We start from the raw sequence: 24,170 nt of genomic DNA, 5'->3' as shown, positions 1-24,170 counted from the left end.
CATCAACTGGCGTTGCTCTGCACCCAAAATCGCAATGTCTATACACGTCAGCCGGCGGTTAGGGGCTAATGATATGAACAATACAATACGAAATTTCACTTCATGGTCAGTTGATGCTTGTTTGCCCTCATTTCTGAAGACCTTAATGCCTCAGTTCTGCCCTGACCCACACTCCCTGGTGATGTCCTTTTTAAGTTTATTCTTGCTGCCTCTTTTCAGTATTATTCGACATAAGAAAGGCCTCATGTATTGAGGGGTGGTATTTAAATCCATAGTATAATTCCTTCAGATCAAAAACTGGTGTTATATGTCAGGGATGTGTTTTAAGTGTCACATTTTTCATAAAACTGGGAGTGTAAATTGTAAGAAATAAGTACAAGTAGTAGTAGTTGTAGTTGCAGCCCAAGGTTCATCTGAAACCCAAACGTGGTGGACGGCAAGGTGAAATTACTCTCATTCTCCTTTTAGGGAATAGGAGAGAGTTAAGGGACATTTGTTTAACTGGGCAACAGAATTGCCTAGCAATATTGGTACCACTGCATGATCATAGGCATTCCTCTCAAGCACCTTGGAAACTTGTAAGTACAATTGTACTGTATAGTGGCATTGTAACTTAAAAAGATACCCTTTATTTCTTCAGCAACTTCCTGTGTATGGTACTTAATCCATCCATCCATCATCCAATCCTATGCTGGCCCATGACAAGTGTAGGTTCCCAGGGCTAGGCAAGTTGGTCTTGACATTTAAGATGAGAGTGACCAACCTCACTCATCCCTGAGTGGCATTACATAAGCAATAAACCCCAGCCGCCATATTGATGTAAACCTACACAGGTTCAAACTGATTGGAGCGCCTTAATTACTCACTAAACCACCAGATGCCATAATTTGGTTATATGGTTACCACCTAGCATAGTAAATGGTTTCCTGGTGTACAGGAAATGATTTGGCTTGTCACTCAGTGTAGAGTCACTCATAGGCAGAAGGAAGAGGAAAAAGAGGAGGAAAGAATGACAGAAGAGGGAGTGTAAAGTTACCCGTAGGGAGAAAAAAGAGGAAAGAATGAAGGGAAGAAAGACAGAAGAGGAAGGAAGGACGGGAGAAAGGAAAGGGCAGTCACTCAAGAGCAGCACAACATTGAGTGAGTGGATGATGAACACCCCCACCTACCACCATTGTACTTAATACCTGTAAAAAAAAAATAAATAAAAAAATGAAAGCAAGGACTTGTGAGGACTTATCCTCTACCATGAATTCAGGTGAGGGATGGGGTAGAGAGGTATGTGAGAGGGAGGTATGAATTGGAGAGAGAACAGCCAGATGGCAAAGGACAGGGTGACATGAAGTTGATTTGTTTTTGGCCACCCTTGATAGATAAATAGATTGTGTGTGTGTGTGTGTGTGTGTGTGTTTAAGTGTGTGTTTGTTTGTTTAACAGTTTTTCTATAACTTACCACTTTACTGTGATGATATTTGTTTCTCTCTTTAATCTTGTTACCTCCAGACATTTTTATTCATCTCAAGAAAGGTAATAGTCAAGCAATGCAAAGAAAAAAATAATAATGTCATTCCATGGTAAGAGTAACATCTAACCTATTCCCTTCAAGGTGTAGGGGCATAAATATAGGGTACTTGTACTGTAGTTCAGTACATTTCAAGGTAGATAGCCAACCCCTTCCCCTTGATGGTATTACATAGTCAAAAACATTTGGTCACCTCAATATTAAATGAATCTGTGGACAGGTAGGTCCTGTTTTACAAGCATCGGTTCTGTGAGAAACCATTGATATGAGAATGGGCAGTTCATGGTAGACCCAAATTTGGTTATGTGATTACGATCAGTTAACCTAACCCCATTTTCCTCATAAGTTATGTGCTCTGTTATATGAGTTTTTGCAATCCTGTTTTTCACTTCGTTATACGGGTTTTCACAGTCCTGTTTTTCACTCCGTTAGAAGAGTTTTTGCGATCCTGTTTTGCACTCCGTCATACGAGTTTTCACAAGCCTGTTTTTCACCCTGGTATAAGAGTTTTCGTGATCGTGTTTTTCACTCCGTTATACAAGTTTTGGCTGTCCGAGCTGTCCTCCTTTAATATATCCCACTCGTATAATGGGACCTGCCAGTTCATGGCAGAGCCACCTCTTTGACTATTCTAACCAGTAGACCACCTGGAGCTTATGCAGAAATAGTATATTTTTTGCCACCTGCACTGCTGTGGAAAATTAGGCAGAGCACTGACACATGGATTGCAAACCTCGCTCAGCTCTCAAAATCTCTGCTTAGTTAAAAGTGATTGAATAATTATTATTCTTGAACATCAACATCATTATCCTCCTTCATCTTTTTATATCATTGATGTATCCATAAATGCCATAAACGCCTCATAATCCTTCTCACAAGCCTTCTTCACTATCTGTCTCACTGCAGGTATTTGATCCACACATCCTCTGTCACTCCTAAAGCCACCCTGTTCATCATTTACTAGGACTTCCGATCTCTCTCTTACACTCTCTATAATAATTCTTCCATATACTGTATATGGATGGATGTGATGATGAGAGAAGTAAAAGCATGAGTATTGGAGAGAGAGATGGTGTTGGTAATAAATGATGATGGATGGAATATCCTAAATTTATGGTATGTTGATGATGCAGTGTTTCTTGCAAATACTGGACAAGACCTTGGTAGACTAGTGCAGAGTTTTGTAGATGTCTGTGAGTTTCGTGCCTTGAGAGATGTGTAGAAAAGAGTAAAATGTTGGTTATTGAGAGAAGGTGACTCTCAGTGTGATGTCATGGTGAATGGAGAGAGACTGGAATTGGTGAGAGTTCAATTATCTGTGTACTGTTATAGAAGAGAGAGAAAATGTGCAAAAGAAGTGGATAGTAGAGTGACACAAGGAAGGAAAGTAGCTGGTGCTATGAAGGCCTTGATCAGAAACAGAGGCTTGAGTGTTGTAGCTGCACAAGTCCTACATGAAGGAGTGTTAGTTCCAACTTTGACATACGGATGTGAGACTATGGTGTGGCATGAAAATGAAGTCAAGAGTAAGAGCAGTGGAGATGGGACTGCTGAGGAATGTATGTTTAGGACAGAGAGTGGATAGGATGCAGAATAATGTGATTCGTGGAAGATGTGGAGTGGGGAGGTCTGTGGACACCAGAATTGAAGAGAGTGTATTGAGATGGTATGGTCATGTGGAGAGAATGGATGACAATAGTGGTAAAAAAGGTGTATCTGAGCAAATTTGAAGGAGGGAGGAGGTGAGATAGGCCAAGAAGAAGATGGAGGGATTTGGTGGATGAGTGTGTGAGGAAGAAAGGTATGGAAGTTGGTGAGGCTAAGGGACTGACATGGGATTGAGCTGGCTGGATGAATTTTGTGCAGAGGAGTGCATGACCAGGGATGTGGCACCCGTTTTTAATGTGACAGTGTTCAGTTAGACACCATTGGTATATGTAAAGCTACAGAACGTGGTGAAATTTTTTTAACCTATCAGATGGAGCCAGGATTCCGTGGGCTTGAATCAGTGGTGGGCAGCGCAGACGAAGAAGGACCTTGCCCAAGCACAAAGCGCAATCCACAGTTCACTATCTTGCGCAAGCGCAAATGCGCAATCTGACAAATATTTAGCTTGCGCAATGACGCAAAACGCAAGTGCAAACCATTTGCATATATTTTGGGGAATTACTGAAAAATATTGAGATACTTAAATAAAACAGCATAACTACTTACTTTTATTTATTATTATTATTTTCTATTATTTGTAATTTGCGCAAGTGCACAATCTAATATTGAGCTTGTGCAATGTCGCAAAGCGCTAGCTCAAATCATTTGCATATAATTGTGGGAATTACTGTAATATATATATTTATATAATTAAATAAATTACTAAATTAGCAACCTGCCCACTACCCGTGGTGACTGAGGTACAATAGGTCATTGTCCGGGAAAAACAGCCTTTATTTACCAAGGCATTGGCAAAGATCACGTGATTACTGTATCATCAACTCTCTCTCTCTCTCTCTCTCTCTCTCTCTCTCTCCAACAGAGGAGGGAGGGAATGGAGAATAAGAGAGAGAAGAGGGACGAAGTTTATGCATTATTTCCTAACTAAAAGGGACGCTCCTTTGCCATTCCCGTATTTACTCTCTCTCTCTCTCTCTCTCTATCTCTCCGACAGAGGAGGGAGGGAATGGAGAATAAGAGACAGAGGAGGGAAGGAATGGAGAATAAGAGAGAGAAGAGGGATGAAGTTTATGCCTTATCTCCTCACTGAAAGGGACGCTTCTTTGCCATTCCCGTATTTACTCTCTCTCTCTCTCTCTCTCTCAGAGTTATGCTTTTTATCTCTCTCTCTCTCTCTCTCTCTCTCTCGTCTTGTCAAGACAAATTATTTAATAATTCAATATAGATATACAATAGGATATGTAATTCATTACAAAAAATAAAAAATCATGAAAACAGAGTATTTAAATCAAATATCCACAGCCTAATAAATTATTAGGCTGTAGATATTTGATTTAAATAATATGTTTTAATGGTTTTTGTAAGGAATTGCATATGCTAATCTTATGAATAATATATATTTATTATTACTTACTACTAATAATAATTTAAAAAATATTAAAAATACATTATCTCTGTTGAAGCATATTAAGAAATGCTACTACCCCCTTCCCTCCCACCTCCCCCCACCAACCCACCCTAGCGACCCACCCCAGCCTCCCCCATCCATTGTCCAGCCATGCGGGAAGCTCCCAAGACCACGTGTTCCCTGGAAGACCATGAGTCCCTTGGATTGCGCAGTGCGCAATCCACAGGGCAGGTGCGCAAGGCAGGTGCACAAGCGCAAAATTGCGCATGGTCTCGTGCGGTGTGCAATGCGCAAACGATATCACCAGAGTGCAAGGGTGCGCAGTTGCGCTTTGCGCACCTGCCCGGCACTGGCTTGAATGATGAGTGAATGGAAGTGTGGCCCATTGAATTGGGGAAGCTTGGGCTGTCTGGATGTTGCTATTCCTCACCCTGCCCTAGGGTGGGAAAGGAGGTCTGGATGATGATGATGATGATGTATTGAAAGTGAACAGCAGAACATATAGAGAGAACGATCATTCAGTGGAGGCTGCGTTTCACGCCTAATTGGTTGCATGAAAAGTACCGCGAACCATGAAACCACACACGTTGGGGCATTGATCCTTTGGGAATCAGGCTAATTGCTTCTGGGCTCCTACCAGCTCCCATTACAACCCATTTATGCATTGTAAAATTTACTGATCACACCTGAAAAAAAACTAGTATTAACACAAAGTACATTATAGACAAGGAAACTCACTGGGAAGGCTGGAGGAAGGTGCATAATGGTAGGAATGGGGGTGTAAATTCCGAGACACATGGTGAGGCTGCTGCACCATGTCACCTCTGGCACCTCCTCCCTCCTCTGCCTCTGCTGCCTCTGCCTCTCCACGCACCACATCCATAGTCTACTGCATCTCTTCTGTCTGCTGTTCCTGCACAAACCCACAAAACTCCTTATCCTTGAGCAGGTTTTATGTTTGTATTGCCGTGAACGGAGGGGTTTTCACGCGAAACCTGGCTTTTGGGAATGTGGTACTATATTTGCAGGCCAATGTCGGCCATGAAACAACGAACGAAGATGTCACTAACCACAGGGCTCCACTGTAATATATTCGCCAGTGAATTTATGTATACAAATAAAATTACACTGTCATCATCATTGTTGTTGCCATTATCACCATCATCATCATCATCATATTCCGTCTTTACCCTAATTCTTACTGAAGAAAATATTCACAACAAATTTCATAATACTGTAGTTTAATTTGTAGCTTCTCATGGGGCAACACTGGATTAGATGATGAATGAATGAATGTAGCAGCATCTTAATTTCTGTATCCTATTCACTCTTGTGTCCCAGATTTGAACATCAGCTGAAGACTGACCAGAATGGAGCACTTAACCCTGACTATCGCACGCCTTTCAAGAACAAGATTGATGCTTGCAAGCGGCTGATTCGATACCACGTGTTCAACGAACCACCTTCCACACCCCGGGAGTTGGCTGAATCCAACGCTCAGCTGGAACTGCAGGCAGAATCACTACTCAAGAAGTTCAGCAACATGAAGTACAAGTACCAGTCTCTACTCGTAAAGGAAAGCATGGTTAGATCATCTACCATTCCAGTTATGCATAATTTGAGGCACCCAGGACAGGATACTTTAGGTGGGGGCACTCACCATTCACTCACTCAATGTATTGCTGCTTTGGGTGTCTGCTCTTTCCTCTCTTCCTTCCTTCCTATTCTGTCTTTCTTGATTTCATTCTTTCCTCTTTCTTGCCCCCATAGGTGACTTTACATTGCCTCCTCCATCTTTCTTGACTTCATTCTTTCCTCTTCCTTCTGCCTGTGAATGACTCTGCACTGAGTGACAAGCCAGATGGTTTCCTGGTGTACAGGAAACCATTTACTACACTGGGTAGTAACCATATAACCAAATTATGGCCCCTGGTGATTTGGTGAGTAATTTCTGCGCTCCATTCGGGTTGAGCTGGTGCAGGTTTATATCCAAGGGGTGGTTGGGGTTTATTTCTCAAATAGTGCCACACAGGGATGAGTGAGGCTGGTCACTTTTATCTTAAGTGTCAGGACCAACTTGCCAAGCCCTGGGCTCTTACACACCTCATGGGGCAACATAGGATTGGATGATGGATGGATAAGTGGATGGTAGGTGAAGTTGAAGTTTGTTCTCAAGGAAGAGGTTAGTCATTAACCAGAATGATTAATAGGATTGAACATTTGCTTTCCAAAAGCTTAGGAGAGAGTGAGACTCATTACTGAAAAAGTCAAAGGTCTTAGCCTAAAATATTTTTACTGTATTAGTTGATCATCCATATGACGACACTTTGTGTTGATGACCAGCTCTCTGTTACTAGGCCCACACAGAACTGAGCTGGAGACTGGGTAGGAAAGTCAGTAAGGTTTTGTTTAAATTGTTTGCTCTGCATTTACTCCCATGGGGGAAGCAGTAGCTCAGTTAGTAGAGAGGTGGCCTGCAGTCCTGCCGGACCCAAGTTCAAATCCCCGCTTGGGCAGGGAACAGTTTAAGGATTTGAATTTAATAAAAACAGACTTTACTGATCTACCAGAAGACCCGCCGACATGTAAAAATACCCCCTCTAATACCAATACACCAGTCCTGTATGAGACAGCCCTAGCCTGTACAGTATTCAATATGGATAGTGGGTGTTATCACTGAAGTGGTCACATGTAGAGGTGTGTGGTATGTACGAGGACTACTGGGCCTTGGGAGCAGGCTGAGAAGCCTATGCCCAGAGTCTTACACATAAAAAAAAAAAAAAAATGACCAACACTCAGTGTTAGCTGGCCTGTTGATACTATGTCAGCACAATTGTTGCAGTTGTTGTTGGTGCGGCCCCAGGTTCATTGAGTCATAAACCCAGGGGATTGTAGGAAACCAGCCAATTTGACTGGGCACTCCCAGAGATCATTTGTTGAGGTTATGTTGAAAGATTGTCAGTGTTGTGATATTGAGGTGTGCCATGCATGAGGTGAGTGAAGGAGTTGTGGTTTGAGGGCTGCATTGTAGTGAGGACAGTGTAAGATGTTGGAGTTATGTTGTGTTGGTACTGAAGCAAGGAAGGTTTATGGCTGCATTAAAGTCTTGTTAGATGCGCAGGTGTCTCTCTTGACAGGGTAATTTAGGTGGGGTGGATATCTGGCGATGGTTCATGAAGGATGCTGTTTAGCTGAAGGTTATGATGTCTGTGGTGGTTATGAAAAGAAGTATTGTCAGGAGGAGGAAGGATATCACTGAGGCATTCTGTGTAGTATTGGGAGTTGTTGGTGGGGGAGCGGAGTAATGCAACATACTGTACTGTAGTTGCTGTACATTGGGTGGGTGGTTTTTTAACTGTTGCAGTAAGTTTTGCACGTCTCATATTCTTAAGGTCCTTTGATTGGGAATACTTTACAGTACACTCACTATTTTCGTGCCTAATTGGTACCGCAATGGCGGCGCGAGAGTCAAACGCGTGAAATTCGTGCAAATACTTCACACGTTATAAGTGGTTATTGGTTCCGGGGTCAGCCACCTCATTCCCCCTTAGCTTCCCATTAATGACACAGTACCCCTACTATAAATTACATACAGTTAATCAGATATATTTTATGAAGAAAGAATTTACTAACATTGACACTTAGGTTGAACTGCTTGATGGGGCTTGAAGATGAGTTCCGAGGCTGGGAGCAGTGGTTAGTTACCACCTGCCCCCTCACTGCTCCCCGCCACCACTGTTGAGTCCCCCACACCACTACTTCCCGATGCTTCAACATCAAAGCCCTCAAAATCCAGTGGGAGCTCATTAAGTTCCCCAATGTCATCAATGTCCTCGTCCACAGCACTGTTGTCCTCCTCAGCCTGTATGTTCTCCAAAGCCTGGGCTTGTTGAATACAAGAGGACAGGAATGATGTTATCAGAGTAAAAGGTCCTTGTAATTAGCCAGAAGTCCATCCACCATCGGGAGGAAGGTGTCCCTGATCTCTGGCCTCCCATCACATTCCTCAATCTGCTCTTTCAAATGAGCAGTGGTTGCCAGCAAGGCTGTGATTTGGCGAGATGTTGGCTTACCTGGTGGGACAGGTAAGGGTTCATCCTGAACTTTGTTGTCACTGACTTGTTTGTCTGTTTCCAACATCTCAATGGTCGGTTCAAAACAAGTGACTGCGGAGATCCAGGGGCTCGTGAAAATCATAGGAAAATCACGAGACTCCAAGGAAAAAAACATTCCCTTGCCATCACGAAACGAAATTTTGTGGGAGTATATATCGTGAAAATAGTGAGTGTACTGTATCTCTTATTGTAAGTGATTTGTACTTGTGGTCTTTGTTCATCATGTCATCATTACTAAGGCTTTATTTTGTTTTTGTTTATTTTTAATAATTTCCATGTTTGTGGCTCTTAAGATGTGGGTCCGTTTTGGGATCATTTACTGTAATTCATTGTCATTCTCATGAACTGTATGTAGACTGTTTTTAGGATTCCTTTGGTTCTCCAGAGATTGTGCAGCATAGAAGAGACTCCATATCTTGTTGGGTGGAGGTGTATTGAAGAGTGTTTTTAAATCTCCAAAATTTGAGGAGTCTCTTAAGCAGTAAAATATAAGTCTCTGTAGTATTAGTAAAAGGTTAAGTGGTTGAAGAAGAAGAAGAAGAAATGTATGATAAGGGACTGATTCGGGAGGCTGCCAGAGATCGAGCAGCGTGGAGAGACATCATTAGGTGACCAAGGCCAACCCAATGCAAGCATGTTGGAGCCTATATAAATACAGTAATTAGATATCCACTCATTCAGTGTAGTGTTGCCTTATGGTCTTTAGACTGAGTGACAAGCCAGATGGTTCCTGCACCCAGGAAGCCATTTACTACACAGGGTGCTAACCACATTACCGGGGTTGCTGGCAGGGTTAAGTGTCCCCCAGATACCCCTGTCTATCCATCCATCCATCATCCAATCCTACGTTGCCCCACGAGGAGCATAGGAGCCCAGGGCTAGGCAAGTTGGTCCTGACGTTTCAGGTGAGAGTGACCAGCCTCACTCATCCCTGAGTGGCGTTACGTAAGCAATAAACCCCACTCTCCCCTTGGATATAAACCTTCACCGGCTCAATCCGATTGGAGCGCCGTAAATACTCCTATCTAAAATCACTAAATTATGGCTTAGTAGTAGGTGGTGGTGATCATCATCCACTCACTTGATATAGTGCTGCCTGCTTCTTCCTTAGCCTTTATCATTCTTTTTCTCTGTGTGCCCTTCCCTCTTCCTATTTCTCCCATCTTTCCTGTCACTTCTTATTGCTTTTCTTTCCTTTACAGTTGGCTTTACATTGAGTGACAAGCCAAATGGTTTCCTGTAAGCCAAGAAACTCTTTACAGTGCTGGGTGGTAACCATATAATCAAACCATACGTGCTCCCTATGTGTCAACAAGTGCGTTGGTGTAGGGTTAGTGCCCCTTCCCGTAAAACAAATAACTAAAATTCAAATAGCCACTCCTTACGGGATTATGGCTTCTGGCAGTAGATAGATGGATAGATTTTGGAGAGCCTCGGAGGGCCCAGTACCTGCCCAGGGCCACTACCAAGTGGGCAGATTTGCATGGCCATGTGGAATGTGAGAAGTGTGAATGAGGAGAGTAAGAGGGTGGAAGAGGTGAATGTGTTCAAGACACTGTATGAAACTAAGATGAAAGGCTGTGAAATGGAGGAGTGGGAGGGTGTAAGGTTGGGCATGAATGGGCAAGGAAGATGCAAGGAAGGAGTTGCTTTGTTGATGAATGAACTGTGGCAGAGTGGAATGAGAGATTACATTTATGTCAGCTCGAGATGTATGTACATGAAATTCAAGTTTGAGAAGGTGAAAGTGGCAGTGATTGTAGTGTATGCACCATGTTAGGACAGGATTGAGACAGAGAAAGACAGGTTTTGGGGTGAGCTGGATTAAGGAGTAGGAGAAATGCCCATGAGTTATAAAGTAATTGTAATGGGCGATATGAATGGTAGAGTAGGCACTGGTCGTGTGAATGATAAAATGGGTACTATTGGAATCCCAGGAGAGAATGAAACTGGCAAGCGACTGAAGGACATGTGTCAGGAAAGGAGGTTGTGCATTTGTGATTCCTACTTTAAACACAAAGATGCACATAAATATATGTGGTATAGAAGGAATGGAGAGGATGTTGAAAGGAGCCTGATTGATTATGTGCCCGTAGAGAAATCAGTGCTGGGTAGTGTTGCTGATACGAGGGGAGTGAAAGGAAGATGTGGAGGTTTGTCAGATCATATGATTGTGGTATGCAAGATCAAGCTGAAAGGAGTGAGGTGGACCAGGAGGGAGAGGAGCTGTCAGGGAGAAAGACTGAAAGTCGAGAAGCTGAGAATCAAAGAAATGGCAGATGAATACAGGGCCAAACTAAGGGAGGAGTTAGAATCAGTGAATTGTAATGAAATGGGTCTGGACAGCTTGTGGAATGTATATAGGGATTGCTTAGTTAGGAATGCTAAAGTGGTATGTGGTGTGGCAAGAGTAACAACAAAGAAGAAAGTATGGCGTGGTAGGATGAAGAGGTTAAGACAGCAGTGGAGGAGAAGAGGAAGAAGTGGCTAGATTGGATACAGGACAGGGGTTCAGTTGAAATAAGAAATAATAAATTGAGATCATGAAGCACATAAGAGACTAGTGAAGAGGAAAAAGAAAGAGGTAAATGATGGTCTAGGAAGAAAATGAATGCAAATTACTCTGAAAATAGGAAGTTATCCTGGAGAGATGCAGAAGTGTAAAAGTGACCGTGGAAGTAAGTTTGAAAGTGTGAAGGATGAAAGTGGTAGATTATTAACCCATGGGGATTAAGTACGGACCAGATGGAAAGAATATTTTGAAAGTCTGATGAATGGGAATGGTGAGAGCAAAGCGACTGTTAACATGATTGGTTTTGGGGGTGTACAGAGAAGGAATTCAGTGCCAGAAAACATGACACTTGCAGAGGTGAAGAATGCTGTGTAGTTGCTGAAAAATGGGAAAGCAGCTGGGGTTGATGAGGTTTATGCAGAGATGATTAAGTGTAATGGAGAGAGCAGAATGAAGTGCTTGTTGGAGATATGTAAGAAGGTATGGATGAGTGACACTGTACCAGTAGAGTGGAAGAAGGCAGTGATTGTACCCCTGTTCAAAAGTAAAGGTGAGCAAAGTGAGTGCAAGAATTATTATGGCATAAGTCAATTGAGTGCGGTAGGGAAGGTATATGGAAGAATTATTATAAAGTAAGAGAGAGCTCAGAAGTCCTAGTGAGTGATGAACAGGGTGGCTTTAGGACTGGCAGAGAATGTGTGGATCACATATTTGCAGGAAGACAGATGATGGAGAAGGCATGTGAGAAGCACCTTATTTTGTGGCATTTATGGATCTGAAAAAAGCATACAACAAAGTAAATAGAGAAGGATTGTGGAAGGGTCTGCGCTTGTACGGTGTAGGTGGTAAGCTGCTAGGTGCTCTCAAGAGTTTTTATGATGGTAGTGAGGCATGTGTGTAAGTGATTGGTGGAGTAGACTGTAGCACCAGTTGAGCAGGGCAGTACTCCCGAGGTGGATGGAAAGCTGATGGCAGGGAGTGCTGGTGCTCCCGTTTCATCAGCCCTCAGGACTAGTTCCTGACCATCCCCCTTTGCTGAACTTTTTCAGTGTCTCAGTTACACAGAGAGTAGGCCAGCATCCTCTCCAGTACAAATTTCTCTATCTACACCAAACTACATGCACAGTACACACTACACTTCCTTTTCCAAAATTCATCACCAAGCCTCGGAGTCCCCAGGGGGGGGACCATAAATGACCCCACCATCCGCCCCTCTCCCGGTGATGACTCGAGGTGCCTGGAACCACTGTCTGACTCTCTTCTTCTTCATTTCTGCAACATTCGCGGCCTTTCCTCTAACTTTCGCTCTGTTGAGCACCACCTCTCCTCTAAACCTCACCTTCTTTTTCTAACTGAGACTCAGCTGTCTGAGGCAACTGACAGCAAACCCTTTTCTGTATCCTCCTACTTTCTCTATACTCATTTCAAAGCCAAAGGTGGCTGTTGTGTATATATACGCAATGACTTATCTTGCTCTCATGTTCCTGAACTTGATTCTTCTGAATTCTCTATACTCTGGCTTCGGCTTTCCTGTCATTCTCTGACTAAATATATCTGTGCTGTTTACTTATCCCTTAATTCTACTGACTATCAAAAATTTTTCGACTATCTTACTTCTACGATGGAACACATTCTACCCATCTCTCCTTTCTCTGAAACCTCCATTCTAGGAGATTTCAATGTTCACCACCACCTTTGGCTCTCCTCTCCTTTCACTAATCCACCTGGTGAACAAGCCTACATCTTTTCTATCCTTAATGATCTAGAGCAGCTTGTACAGCACCCTACCCGTATCCCTGACTGCCTTGGAGAGAGCTCCAACATACTTGACCTCTTCTTCACAACTAATCCTTCTGCTTACTCTGTTAATCTTTTCTCTCCGTTGGGCTCCTCCGATCACAACCTTATCACCTTAACCTGTCCTATCACTCCGGTACGGCCTGTGGACCCTCCAGGGAAACGTCGTCTGTGGCATTTTGGAGCCGCGGAATGGGAGTCCCTCAGGCAGTACTTCTTTGATTTTCCCTGGAATGATTATTGCTTCCATGGCCGTGAGCCATCTGAGTGTGCCTTGCTCATTACGGGGGTTATTCTCTCGGGCATGGAAGCATACATTCCATTCTCAAATCCTTTGACTAACGCAAGAAAGCCTTGGTTTAATCACACTTGTTCTAATGCTGTCCGCAACAAGGAGAGGGCCTACAAAAGGTACCGGAGCCAACCCACCCCTGAATCACATCATCTTTATGTTTCTGCCCGGAATTGTGCTAAGTCTGTTCTTCGCTCTGCTAAAAATAATTTCATCCGTACTAAATGCTCTCAACTCTCCAACTCGAATTCTTCCTGCTCCTTCTGGCACCTTGCCAAAAACCTTTCTAACAACTTTACCTCATCATCCTTCCCTCCTCTTTTCTACTCTGATGGTTCTGTAGCTATTTCTTCTACTGATAAAGCAGATCTCTTCGCACAGACTTTCTCCTCCAATTCCACCTTAGACGATTCCGGTGCTGTTCCTCCATCACTTCCCCCTTCAGACTTCCTCATGGCTGACATTAAAATTTCTTCAGGTGATGTATTTTCTGCCATCACTGGCCTCACTACTAACAAGGCATATGGGCCTGATGGGGTCCCTCCTGTTGTTCTCATGAACTGTGCTTCTGTGCTTACACCCTGCCTAGGCAAACTCTTTCACCTTTGTCTGTCAACTTGTACCTTTCCTTCTTGCTGGAAGTTTGCTTTCATTCAGCCAGTCCCAAAGAAGGGTGACCACTTCCAACCCTCCAACTATCGTCCAGTTGCTTTAACGTTCGGTATTTCAAAAGTTTTCGAGTCAATTCTCAATAGAAAAATTTTAAGGCATCTTTCCTATCACAACCTTCTTTCTGATCATCAGTACGGGTTCCGTCAGGGACGCTCCACTGGCGATCTTCTCACCTACCTTTCAGACTCCTGGTCATCCTCCTTTCGGGACTTTGGCGAAAGCTTTTCCATTGCACTTGACATCTCAAAGGCTTTCGATCGAGTCTGGCATAAATCTTTAATTTCCAAACTGCCCTCCTACGGTTTCTATCCTTCTATCTGTGCCTTCAACGCTAGCTTCCTTTTTGGTCGTTCTATAGCCGCTGTTGTAGACGGCTATCGTTCTTCTCCTAGATCTATCAACAGTGGTGTTCCTCAGGGCTCTGTCCTATCACCAACTCTCTTCCTTTTATTCATCAATGATCTTCTAAGCTGTACATCTAACCCTATCCACTCATACGCTGATGACTCCACCCTTCACCTTTCCATTCGGTTCCCGCAACACCCATCTCAGCAGTTACTTCAACAAACAAGGGATGAGGCTATGGCACACCTAATGTCTGACATGGCTCGTATCTCTGACTGGGGTAAAAATAATATGGTTGTTTTTAATGCATCTAAGATTCAGTTCTTACACCTATCAACCCGACAAAATCTTCCACAGGTATACCCACTAATGTTTAATAATATTCAGCTTAATCCTGCATCATCCTTGAACATGCTTGGGGTTTCATTTACTCGGGGCTTATCTTGGAAAGATCATATTACATCTCTTGTAAAATCTGCTTCCAAGAGGTTGGGTGTGCTAAGCCGACTCCACTCTTTCTTTACCCCTGCGCAATTGTTGACTCTATACAGGGGTTTTATCTACCCCTGTGTGGAGTACAACTCTCATGTGTGGGGAGGCTCCCCACATACAGCTCTTCTCAATAGGGTGGAATCAAAGGCTTTTCGTCTCATTAACTCTCCTCCTCTTACTGACTCCCTTCAACCTCTGTCTCTTCGCCACACTGTTGCATCTTTATCTCTTTTCTATCACTACTTTAATGGTCACTGCTCCTCTGAACTGTCTGCTTGCATTCCTCCACCTCTACGATGGGCGCGTAGCACCCGTCTGGCAGCAAACTCTCACCCCTTTTCTGTCCAACTCTCTAATGCAAGAGTTAACCGTTACTCCCAGTCTTTCATTTATGCAACAGGTCAACTCTGGAACTGTCTCCCTCTGTCTGTATTTCCTGCTGCCTATGATCTCCAGTCTTTCAAACGCAGTGTGTCCAGGCATCTCAAAATGATCGAATCTTGAATTTGGCTCTCTATTATATTTTGTTTTTTTCTTGGAGGGAACTGTTACTGTGGGCTCATGGCCTTTGGTTCCTTCTTCCTCACATTAAAAAGAAAAAGAAAAAAAAAAGAAAGAAAGAAAAAAAAAGATCAATGAGGCTGTGCGACAAGATTGTGTGATGTCCCCATGGTTGTTCAATATATATATATATGGAAATGGTGATGAGAGAAGTAAAAACACAAATAATGGAGAGAGGGGTGGCATTGGTAATGAATGGTGATGGATGGAATATCCCAAATATGTGATATGCTGATGATGAAGTGCTACTTGCAAAAATGCTGGACAAGAGCTTGGTAGACTAGTGCAGAGTTTTGTAGATGTCTGTGAGCTTTGTGCCTAGAGAGTAAATGTAGAAAAGAGTGAAGTGATGGTTATTGATAGAGAAGGTAGCTCCCAGTGTTATGTTACAGTAAATGAAGGGAGACTGTAATTGGTGGGAGAGTTCAAATACCTGGGTACAGTGGTAGAAGAGAGAGGAAAATGTGCAAAAGAAGTGGAAAGTAGAGTGACACAAGGAAGGAAAGTAGCTGGTGCTATGAACGCCTTGATTAGAAACAGGGGCTTGAGTGTTGCAGCTGTGCGAGTCTTACATGAAGGAGTGTTAATGCCACCTTTAACATATGGATGCGAGACTATGGTGTGGCATGAAATGAAAGATCAGGAGTAAGTGCAGTGGAGATGGGACTGCTGAGGAATGTATGTGGAGTACGGAGAGTGGATAGGATATGGAACACTGTGATTTGTGAAAGATGTGGAGTGAGGAAGTCTGTGGACACCAGAATCAAAGAGAGTATACTGAAATGGTATGGTCATGTGGAGAGAACGGATGACAATAGAGTGGTGAAAAAGGTATATCTGAGCAAATTTGAAAGAGGGAGGAGGCTAGGTAGGCCAAGAAGTACGAGGAAGGATATCATGGATGAGTGTGTGAGGAAGAAGTATGGGAGTTGATGAAGCAAAGGGACTGACAAGAGACCGAGCTGGCTGGATGAATTTTGTGCAGAGAAGTGCATAACCAGGGATGTGGCACTCCTTTTTCATGTGACAGTGTTAGGATTGACTCCATCAGATAGGTATATGTGAAGCTACAGAACGAGGCATATTTTGGGGGGAGCCTGTCAGATGGAGCCAGGATTCCATGGCCTTGAATGATGAATGAATGGGAGCATGGTCCATTGAATTGGGGAAACTTTGATTGTCAGGACGTTGCTACTCCTCACCCCGCACTAGGGTGGGAGAGGAGGTCTGGATGATGATGATGATGATGATGATTATGATTGAAATTCTGTATACGAAATCAAAGTAATGTGAAGTTCATGTGTTGAGAAAAGTAACAACATTTTTGTGCATATGGTTAGACTTGTGACACGGCTATAGAATTCGGTGCGCTTGATTGGTGAGTGAATTCTGGGCACTTGATTGGTGGGTGAATTCTGGGCACTTGAGTGGTGGGTGAATTCTGGGCACTTGAGTGGTGGGTGAATTCCGGGCACTTGATTGGTGGGTGAATTCCGGGCACTTGAGTGGTGGACGAATTCGGGGCACTTGAATGGCGGGTGAATTCTGGGCTTGTAAGTGGTGGGTGAATGAATGTCTGCCTCATTTCTCTGGGCATGGTGTGGGTAGTTCTCTTTCTTTTGTGCATTCTCTTTTTATTTTTTAATCTTACTTCACCCAATCCTTAGGTGGGAAAAGGAGGTCAGGATGGTGATGCTTATGATGATGATAATGACAAATAATTAACATTGTAATTCATTTCAGCGTCGCCACCCATCATCGGAAACTGTGATGCTGTACCGTCTCTTTTTACAAGAGGATAAAACTAATTTAGAGAAGGAGAAGAGTGACATCCAAAGTGGCAAAAGTAAGTACAGTTGTTGGTGATGTTGTGGCCCCAAGGACATCTGGATTTTAGAACAGTTGTCATTGGTGTATCCCCAGGCTCATCAGAAATGTGAACCCAGGGAACTGCAGGCTTAAGTTGTCCTTCCCATGCAGCCCATCCTCCTCCTTCCAGGACATAGGGAAGTAGTAGGTGGCCCTCTCCAGCACCCTGAGTACTGTGGGTAAAATCAGCAAGCATAATGTATATACAGTACTTCTAGATCATTGACACTGTTGATACACGTACCTTGTCACTTTCATTGAGCCTGTGTAGGTTTATATCTAAGGGGTAGTTGGTGTTTATTGCTCACATAATGCCACTGAGGGATGAGTGAGGCTGGTCACTCCCATCTTAAATGTCAGGACCAACCTGCCTAGCCCTGGGCTTCTACACTCCTTATGGGGCAGCATAGGATTGGATGATGGATGGATGGATGGTTACAGGTAGTCCTCATTAGAAGTCTGGTCCCAAAATATTACAGCTTTTCCCATACAGCCAGTATTGTAAATTGGGGAAACTAGAAAATCAGATTTATAAGTAGCATGGAAACATCACAAGGTAGTTTTTCTATAATTTACAATGATTTTAACAAAAAAAAAAAAATAAAAAAAAAATAAAATAAGATAAATAAATAAAATAAAAAGGATAACTTTTAACAAGGCATTAATGTTCTTGTTGGTGCTGGAGAGGGATGTCATTATGTTGTGGTACCTGGATTAAGGAGCTCCATGGATATACAAACATCACTTGTCTACCTGTCTATTCTTCCAAAGGAAGTTGGTGTATTGCAGGAGAGGGGCAGCTTGAGTCTGCAGTTCACAGGGTTTACATTCAGATGAACTTCAGGCAACAACCACTACAGTGTACTACTACTCTCGTTCAGTACTCTACTTGTTTGATAGCTCCTCTTTATGTCTTGAAAATAAGCATGATGAATCATAATGGTGTGTATGTGGTAGGTGGGGGTGCTTACCATCCACTCAGTGTAGTGCTGCTTTGCATGTCTGCCTTTTCCTCTCTTCTTTCCTTCCTCTTCTGTCTTTCTTTCCTCTTCCTTTTGCCTACAGATGACTTTAGAATCCCTCTTCTGTCTTTCTTTCCTTCATTCTTTCCTCTTCTTTCTGCTTGTGAGTGACTCACACAGAGTGACAAGCCAAATTGTTTCCTGTACACCAGGAAACCATGTACTACGCTGAGTGGTAATCATATAACCAAATTATGGTGCCTGGTGGTTTCGTGGGTGATTAAGGTGCTCCAATCAGATTGAGCCTATGTAGGTTTATTCCAGGGGGTGGTTGGGGTTTATTACTCATGTAATGCCACTCAGGGATGAATGAGGCAGGTCACTCTCATCTTAAATGTCAGGACCAACTTGCCTAGCCCCAGGTTCCTATGCTCCTCATTGGGCGACGTAGGATTGGAGGATGGATGGATGGATGACTCTTACCCATAATGGGATATATCCATTGTACCAAGGTATCCTTTGAGTTTTCCTTACTGTAATTTACAGATCTTGATGTAAATTTTAGGTCTGGGAACATTTTACATAGATGTTGGCTTGTCAGCAACATCCATGTAACTTTGCTCAGGAAATGCAACAACTGAAAACTTTCTTTGAAGAAATATATTTTCACTTAGGTTCAAGGAAACTAACCATCAGTTTATTTTTTATCATATTTTATTATTTCATATATTTTTAATGTGTAATTTGGTACTGAAGATTATTAACAAATCTCCCATGGCCAGGTGGTATAAGTCACAGGCTGGGTAACACAGTACATTCACATTTTATGGTTTGACATCAAGAGATGACTGTAGGTTTCCTAATATGGAGTTCTATGGTATACTGTCAGAGGTGTAGGAATGTCTTATACAGCTTGAGAGGTAGGGTAATGATAATGTAATATCCTGTAATGTACATGATTAATAGGAACACAGCTTTGCTTTAAGGTTTATAGTGTAGGCTTTTTGGTTTTAGGGACATAGCAATACATATACAATATTAAATCTCACTACTATGTTTAATTATCCTTCATAACTGTGTTATTTCATTACAGCAATTGAACTGTCTCGTCTCCCTCCATCCCGCCCAGTCCCCCCTGCTGCTCTCACCCCAGAGACTATTTACCCGTGGGAGCTTGAGTGGGAGAGCCAAAAAATATACAAGTTTGAACCATGGAGGAAAGGTGCGGGGAGGCTGAAACTGAAGGAGGAAGGCATAGACAAAGAATGGGAAGAGGGGGAGGAGGAGGAGGAGGCGGCAGAGGAGGACGAGGAACAAGATAACGTCAGGGAAGGAAGTGGAATTCAAGAAGAGGATGGGAAAGAAGGAAATAAAAACTCAAAAGTAGAGGTGAAGAAAGAGGAAGTTGATGCTGAAGAAGAGGAGCTAGTGGTTGAAGAAGAGGAAGGTAAGTGTGTGATGAAGGAAGAGAAAGAGGATCATAGCAGTAGAGAAAAGGATGAGGTGGAAGAAACTGATGGAGATGGCATAGGAAATTTAAAAATGCTCAATGAAGATGAACTGCCCGAATTTGAGGACAGTCAGGAAGGTGAAACTCGCCTCCATATACACATGGTTGAAGAAGATGAAGAAGTGGCAGAAGAGGAAAGAGTGCAAAAAGAGGAAAAATGCAATGAGACAGAGAAAACCCAGGAAGATTCCTCAGTTCCCAAACTAAACTGTTGTACCACCAAAAGTGAAATTCATGTTGCAGAGGAAAATCAGCAGTCACCACAGGTCAGCAAACTTAATTATAGCAACAAACGAAGAATTGATGTGGACGGTTTGGACATGCAAGAGGAGGAGGAGGAGGAAAAGAAGGAATCTGAACAAGAGGAAGAGGAACTGGTAATTTGTGATACTGAAGCCACCTCAACCAGTCAGAATAACAGCCCAGCTGGTGGCGACCCAGTAGCTGTGGAAAATGCAAATAAATCTACAGAAAACTGCAGTGAAGATGTGTCTCAACCCCCTAAGTCTCCCTCACCAGAAGTGTTCAGAGTGCCAGGAAATGTTCCAAAACCATTAGTGTATCCACCTATTGTGCATGGTCCACCTCTCCTCTATTCACCCATAAAATTAGTGAGTGAAAGGACAGAAAAAGAAAAGAAGAAAGAGCGAACAGAGAAAGAACGGAAAAAATCAGACAGGACTAAAGTGAAAGAGAGGGGTAGGGATCGAGAAAAAGAAGACCGTCCCCCGAAAAAATTGAAAATAAAGTTAAAAAGTGAAGAGAGAGCTTTAGTACCACCCCTTAGGATTAGGACAGAGGATAGGGGTATGGGTCTCAAACTTACCCTTAAGAAACAAGAGGGTTCAGGTGCTTATTACAGTGTAGGTGAAGAAAGAACCCGGGAATATCGTGTGGAACAGAATAAGGAGGAAGAGGATGATGATGAGGATATGGATGATAGAGTGCTTGGAAGCTTTAATAATGAGGAGGAGGAGGAAGAAGAAGAAGAAAAAGATGAGGGGGATGAGGAAGGACATAACAGTTTGAAGGAGGTAAAAGTTGTACTCCAAGATGTGCTGAAAGACAAGAGATTCAAAAAACAAACAGAGGAGAAAGGTGGTAAAAAGAGGCGGCGAGAACGAAGTGACGAGCGAAGCGACAAGAATGACCGCTACAGCTCCAACTCCCACTGGTTGACCTATGCACAGCCTTACAGCCAAGGAGAGCAAGAAAAACGATTCACTTCACAGCCTGCCAACCACGACAGCAGGAACTGGAACTATAACAACACTGTTGAGTGGAGACGAGGTGGAGAGGAGGGTGCTTCGTGTGCAGACACGACCAGCAGTCAGAAGACCAGGGAGTACAGTTCTCATCTCTATGGTTATGGTGAAAGCTACAGTCATGAGTACTCCAGCCGCCACAACCACTCGCAGAATTATGGGCATTCTGGCTCTCAGCAAAGAAATTCACACACCTATTATTGACACGTCTTGAAAAAGATATTTTTCTGTGAATTAGGACAGCATTTGTAATGGGGAATTCTTTATATATTGAACTGTGTACAGTATGATTGGATATTTTCCATATGGAACATCAGAAGGAATGACATTAAAAATTAAAAGCAGTTTCCAGTGGTATTTTGCAGTTGACTGTGAACATCCAGATAACAATGTAACCCATAGGTAGTTTCTTTGATATCTACAACAGTGATATGAAAGTCAGCCCCCCCAGCTTCCTTGCCTCTTTATGTTTGAATCTAGTCTTGATCCATTAACTCGTCTGGGCCTTTTTCGTGTATAGCCAGATGATATTTGCTCAGTAAAGAGGAACTAGTTAAGGAGAATGGAGGGTTTGAAGTGATGACTGTGTTATGTGAGTGTATTATTTTTTATATATTTTGTTTGAATCTGCGTGATCAGTCAGCGTGAGCTTTGATGGAACCAAGGCCAGAGCTTTAAGGTGATTTATAAAGTCTCTTGGCACGGGTGTACACAAACGAAGTCCTTATTATGAAGGTATCCTAATATAGGGTAAAAATCATGATTTATATTCCTATGTGATTGTTAATTTCAGCAGAGACAGTTTTTATAACTTATAAACCCTGTGGTGTACCTATGTTTCAGTAGGTGTTAATATAAATAAACTCCTTTAGTAACTTAAAAAGTGGATAATTATGGTCATCTCCCTCACAATAAAGAAAATGTCATTCTCAAAGTATGTGATCTCATGTGTGATTTTTTTTCTCATATTTCTACTGTTAGCTGGTGGTATGATGAAGTCTGGTTCCACTGTGTGTATATTTTTGCCATGTACTTACTAATACTTGTCCCATAGGTTGTTGAGATTTTCAGGGAGTTTAGTGAAGTCAGCCTTGACACGACGTATAAAGTAATAAATAATACTGTAATAAACAAAGTGCTCTGGGCTAATCATGGTAGCCCACAGTGGCCCATAGTGCATTTCAAACAGAATATTGTGTAGATGGAGATATGCTGTACCTTGTTCCTGTTGGCCCCAAGTTATGAGCATAATGCCCCATGGTTCCTCAGCTTCCATCATCGGTACAGAAATACTGTATTTTTTTCTCTTCTATATGCAGCCATTTATAGGCTAGCCATTCACATTGATAATATACAACGATCCAGAGGTACACGTTAAGAAAATATTCTTGATTTTTTCTTGATTTCTGCCACTAACATTAAATCCAGACAGTTTCCATAATGTGTATGGGATGTAAGATGATGTATCACTAAATCTAGACAAAGAAATTGTTGTCATGGGCAAGCACTGATTATCTGAGTAAATGACAGCCTTAACTGCATTTTTTGGAATCTGATGAATTTCAGTTGTATATATTGTTTTGATATGAATATGGGCATGTGACATGGTCGTGATCAAGCCAAAGGTTCTCCAATTAGTATCCCATAACATAGTTCTCTTTTTATCTTATTTATGTGTATATATATGTTTTATATGTTGTTAGGTAGCTGGAACACTTTATTTATGTAGACTTTGTTTTAACCTGGTGATTAATGTATTTTGTATTAGTGGAGGAAAAGCAGGTGACATCTAAGGCTGGTGACACAATGTGCGTGATAAAACTGGGGTTAAATTTAGAAAGCAAGTTGTATGCTTGATAAGAAGTGAAAATTCATACTTGGATGCACATTAGAATGAGAGGATAGGTGCAGTGGACTGAAAAAAAAATGCCTACCCTAAAGGAAATGTAAAGAATAAAGCTCATATGGGAGGGGAGGGGAATGCAATTTGTGTATGAAGAGTATAGTTTGAAGTGTGAAGAAAAATGTTACTTTTTGAGTGTTTGGAGAAAAATATAGCCAGTGGTGATGATTAAGTATGAAAAATTTTTCAGCAAAACTGAATGTTGTCAACATTGGATCTATGCTTGAGAACACTGATATGAGCATGGCAAGGGTGTTTTATGAGAAGTGAGTGGAGAGTACAGTATATTAAGGTGGCAGGTAACTGTAACAGCCATTTCCATATTGGGGTCTAAGACTATGCAACAGTTATCATAGGAACATGTAAAAAGATTTCTTGGAGAGTGTCAGACTGAATGGGCTAATGATGTAAGGAGGGAAAGTACTTATGATGCAAGCAAGAATAATTTCTGTACTGTATACAGGTGTATATTTGAGATTAGATGGATATATGTACACAGGTAAGTGGGAAGAGCCAGGAATTTTGTAATTATTAGATCATCTTTCACTATAGTCTTTGCCTTGCTGTGGATTCACAGACAGAATCTGTGAGCCAAAAGATAGTGAGTGATTAACTGAGTGAAATTATGTAAACTTTATTGATTTACCAGGTGCTTCTGTAGGCTGCATGTGCTAGGTCAGTAATATTATCATGTTTGTCATGGTAGCTAATACAGTATTTATGATTGTGAACATATCAAGCTTATGTGTGCTTTATTAGAATTTGGACAAATTCTGATTCCTTACTCTGTTTAAATATACAGGAAAAAAAGTTTTCTGAATGGCATCTTAATTCTTGGATATCAGTATTATCAGGTGCTCAGAAACTTCAGATTCAGTGCATGCTCATAAAATCAGATAAGCAGTGCTAAGCCTTCTGAAACAATAATTAATATTTTCTTCATTTATCATTATGTAGGTCTTCTGACAAAGGTTTGACCTTTTTTTTTAAGTATTTAAAAAAGTTGAAGATATTGGAGTGTCTGGTCTTCTTTTGTTATCAGCTGTTGAGATACAGTGCAGTACTGATTTTCTGGCTCTGGCTTTACTCGGCAGCTACAGTACCACCCTTCTAGTTCTTCCATGTTTGGGCAGCCCACAGAACACAGCACAGGCAGCATTCACCCTTCGTGTTCCTCTTACATCAGTTCCAGATAGTTAGTGGAGGTGCTGCTTCTGCCACGCTTCCCTGCGAGTGTGTTATAAAAAAAAGTACAACTATATACATATACTGAATCA

At 42.2% G+C, this 24,170-nt stretch overlaps 1 protein-coding gene across 1 annotated transcript in view; it reads left to right on the top strand.

Moving 5' to 3' along the window:
- LOC145397265 (uncharacterized) overlaps positions 1-23,682 on the top strand; it is a 58,687-nt gene extending 35,005 nt beyond the window's left edge. Inside the window, exons 7-9 of the mRNA XM_080270465.1 lie at positions 5,940-6,183; positions 17,128-17,230; positions 19,309-23,682. Of these exons, the coding sequence (XP_080126591.1) occupies positions 5,940-6,183; positions 17,128-17,230; positions 19,309-21,194 (2,233 nt within the window). The 3' untranslated portion in view covers positions 21,195-23,682. The remainder of the gene's footprint in view (positions 1-5,939; positions 6,184-17,127; positions 17,231-19,308) is intronic.
- Positions 23,683-24,170: the final 488 nt, after the last annotated feature.

The sequence above is a fragment of the Coenobita brevimanus genome, chromosome 5 (genome assembly GCF_032717465.1).
Source record: "Coenobita brevimanus isolate Jiangsu-jjx chromosome 5, ASM3271746v2, whole genome shotgun sequence".
NCBI classification, from domain to species: domain Eukaryota; kingdom Metazoa; phylum Arthropoda; class Malacostraca; order Decapoda; family Coenobitidae; genus Coenobita; species Coenobita brevimanus.
The sequence above is the reverse complement of the archived record's forward strand: the minus strand, read 5'-3'. Positions and strand labels throughout refer to the sequence as shown.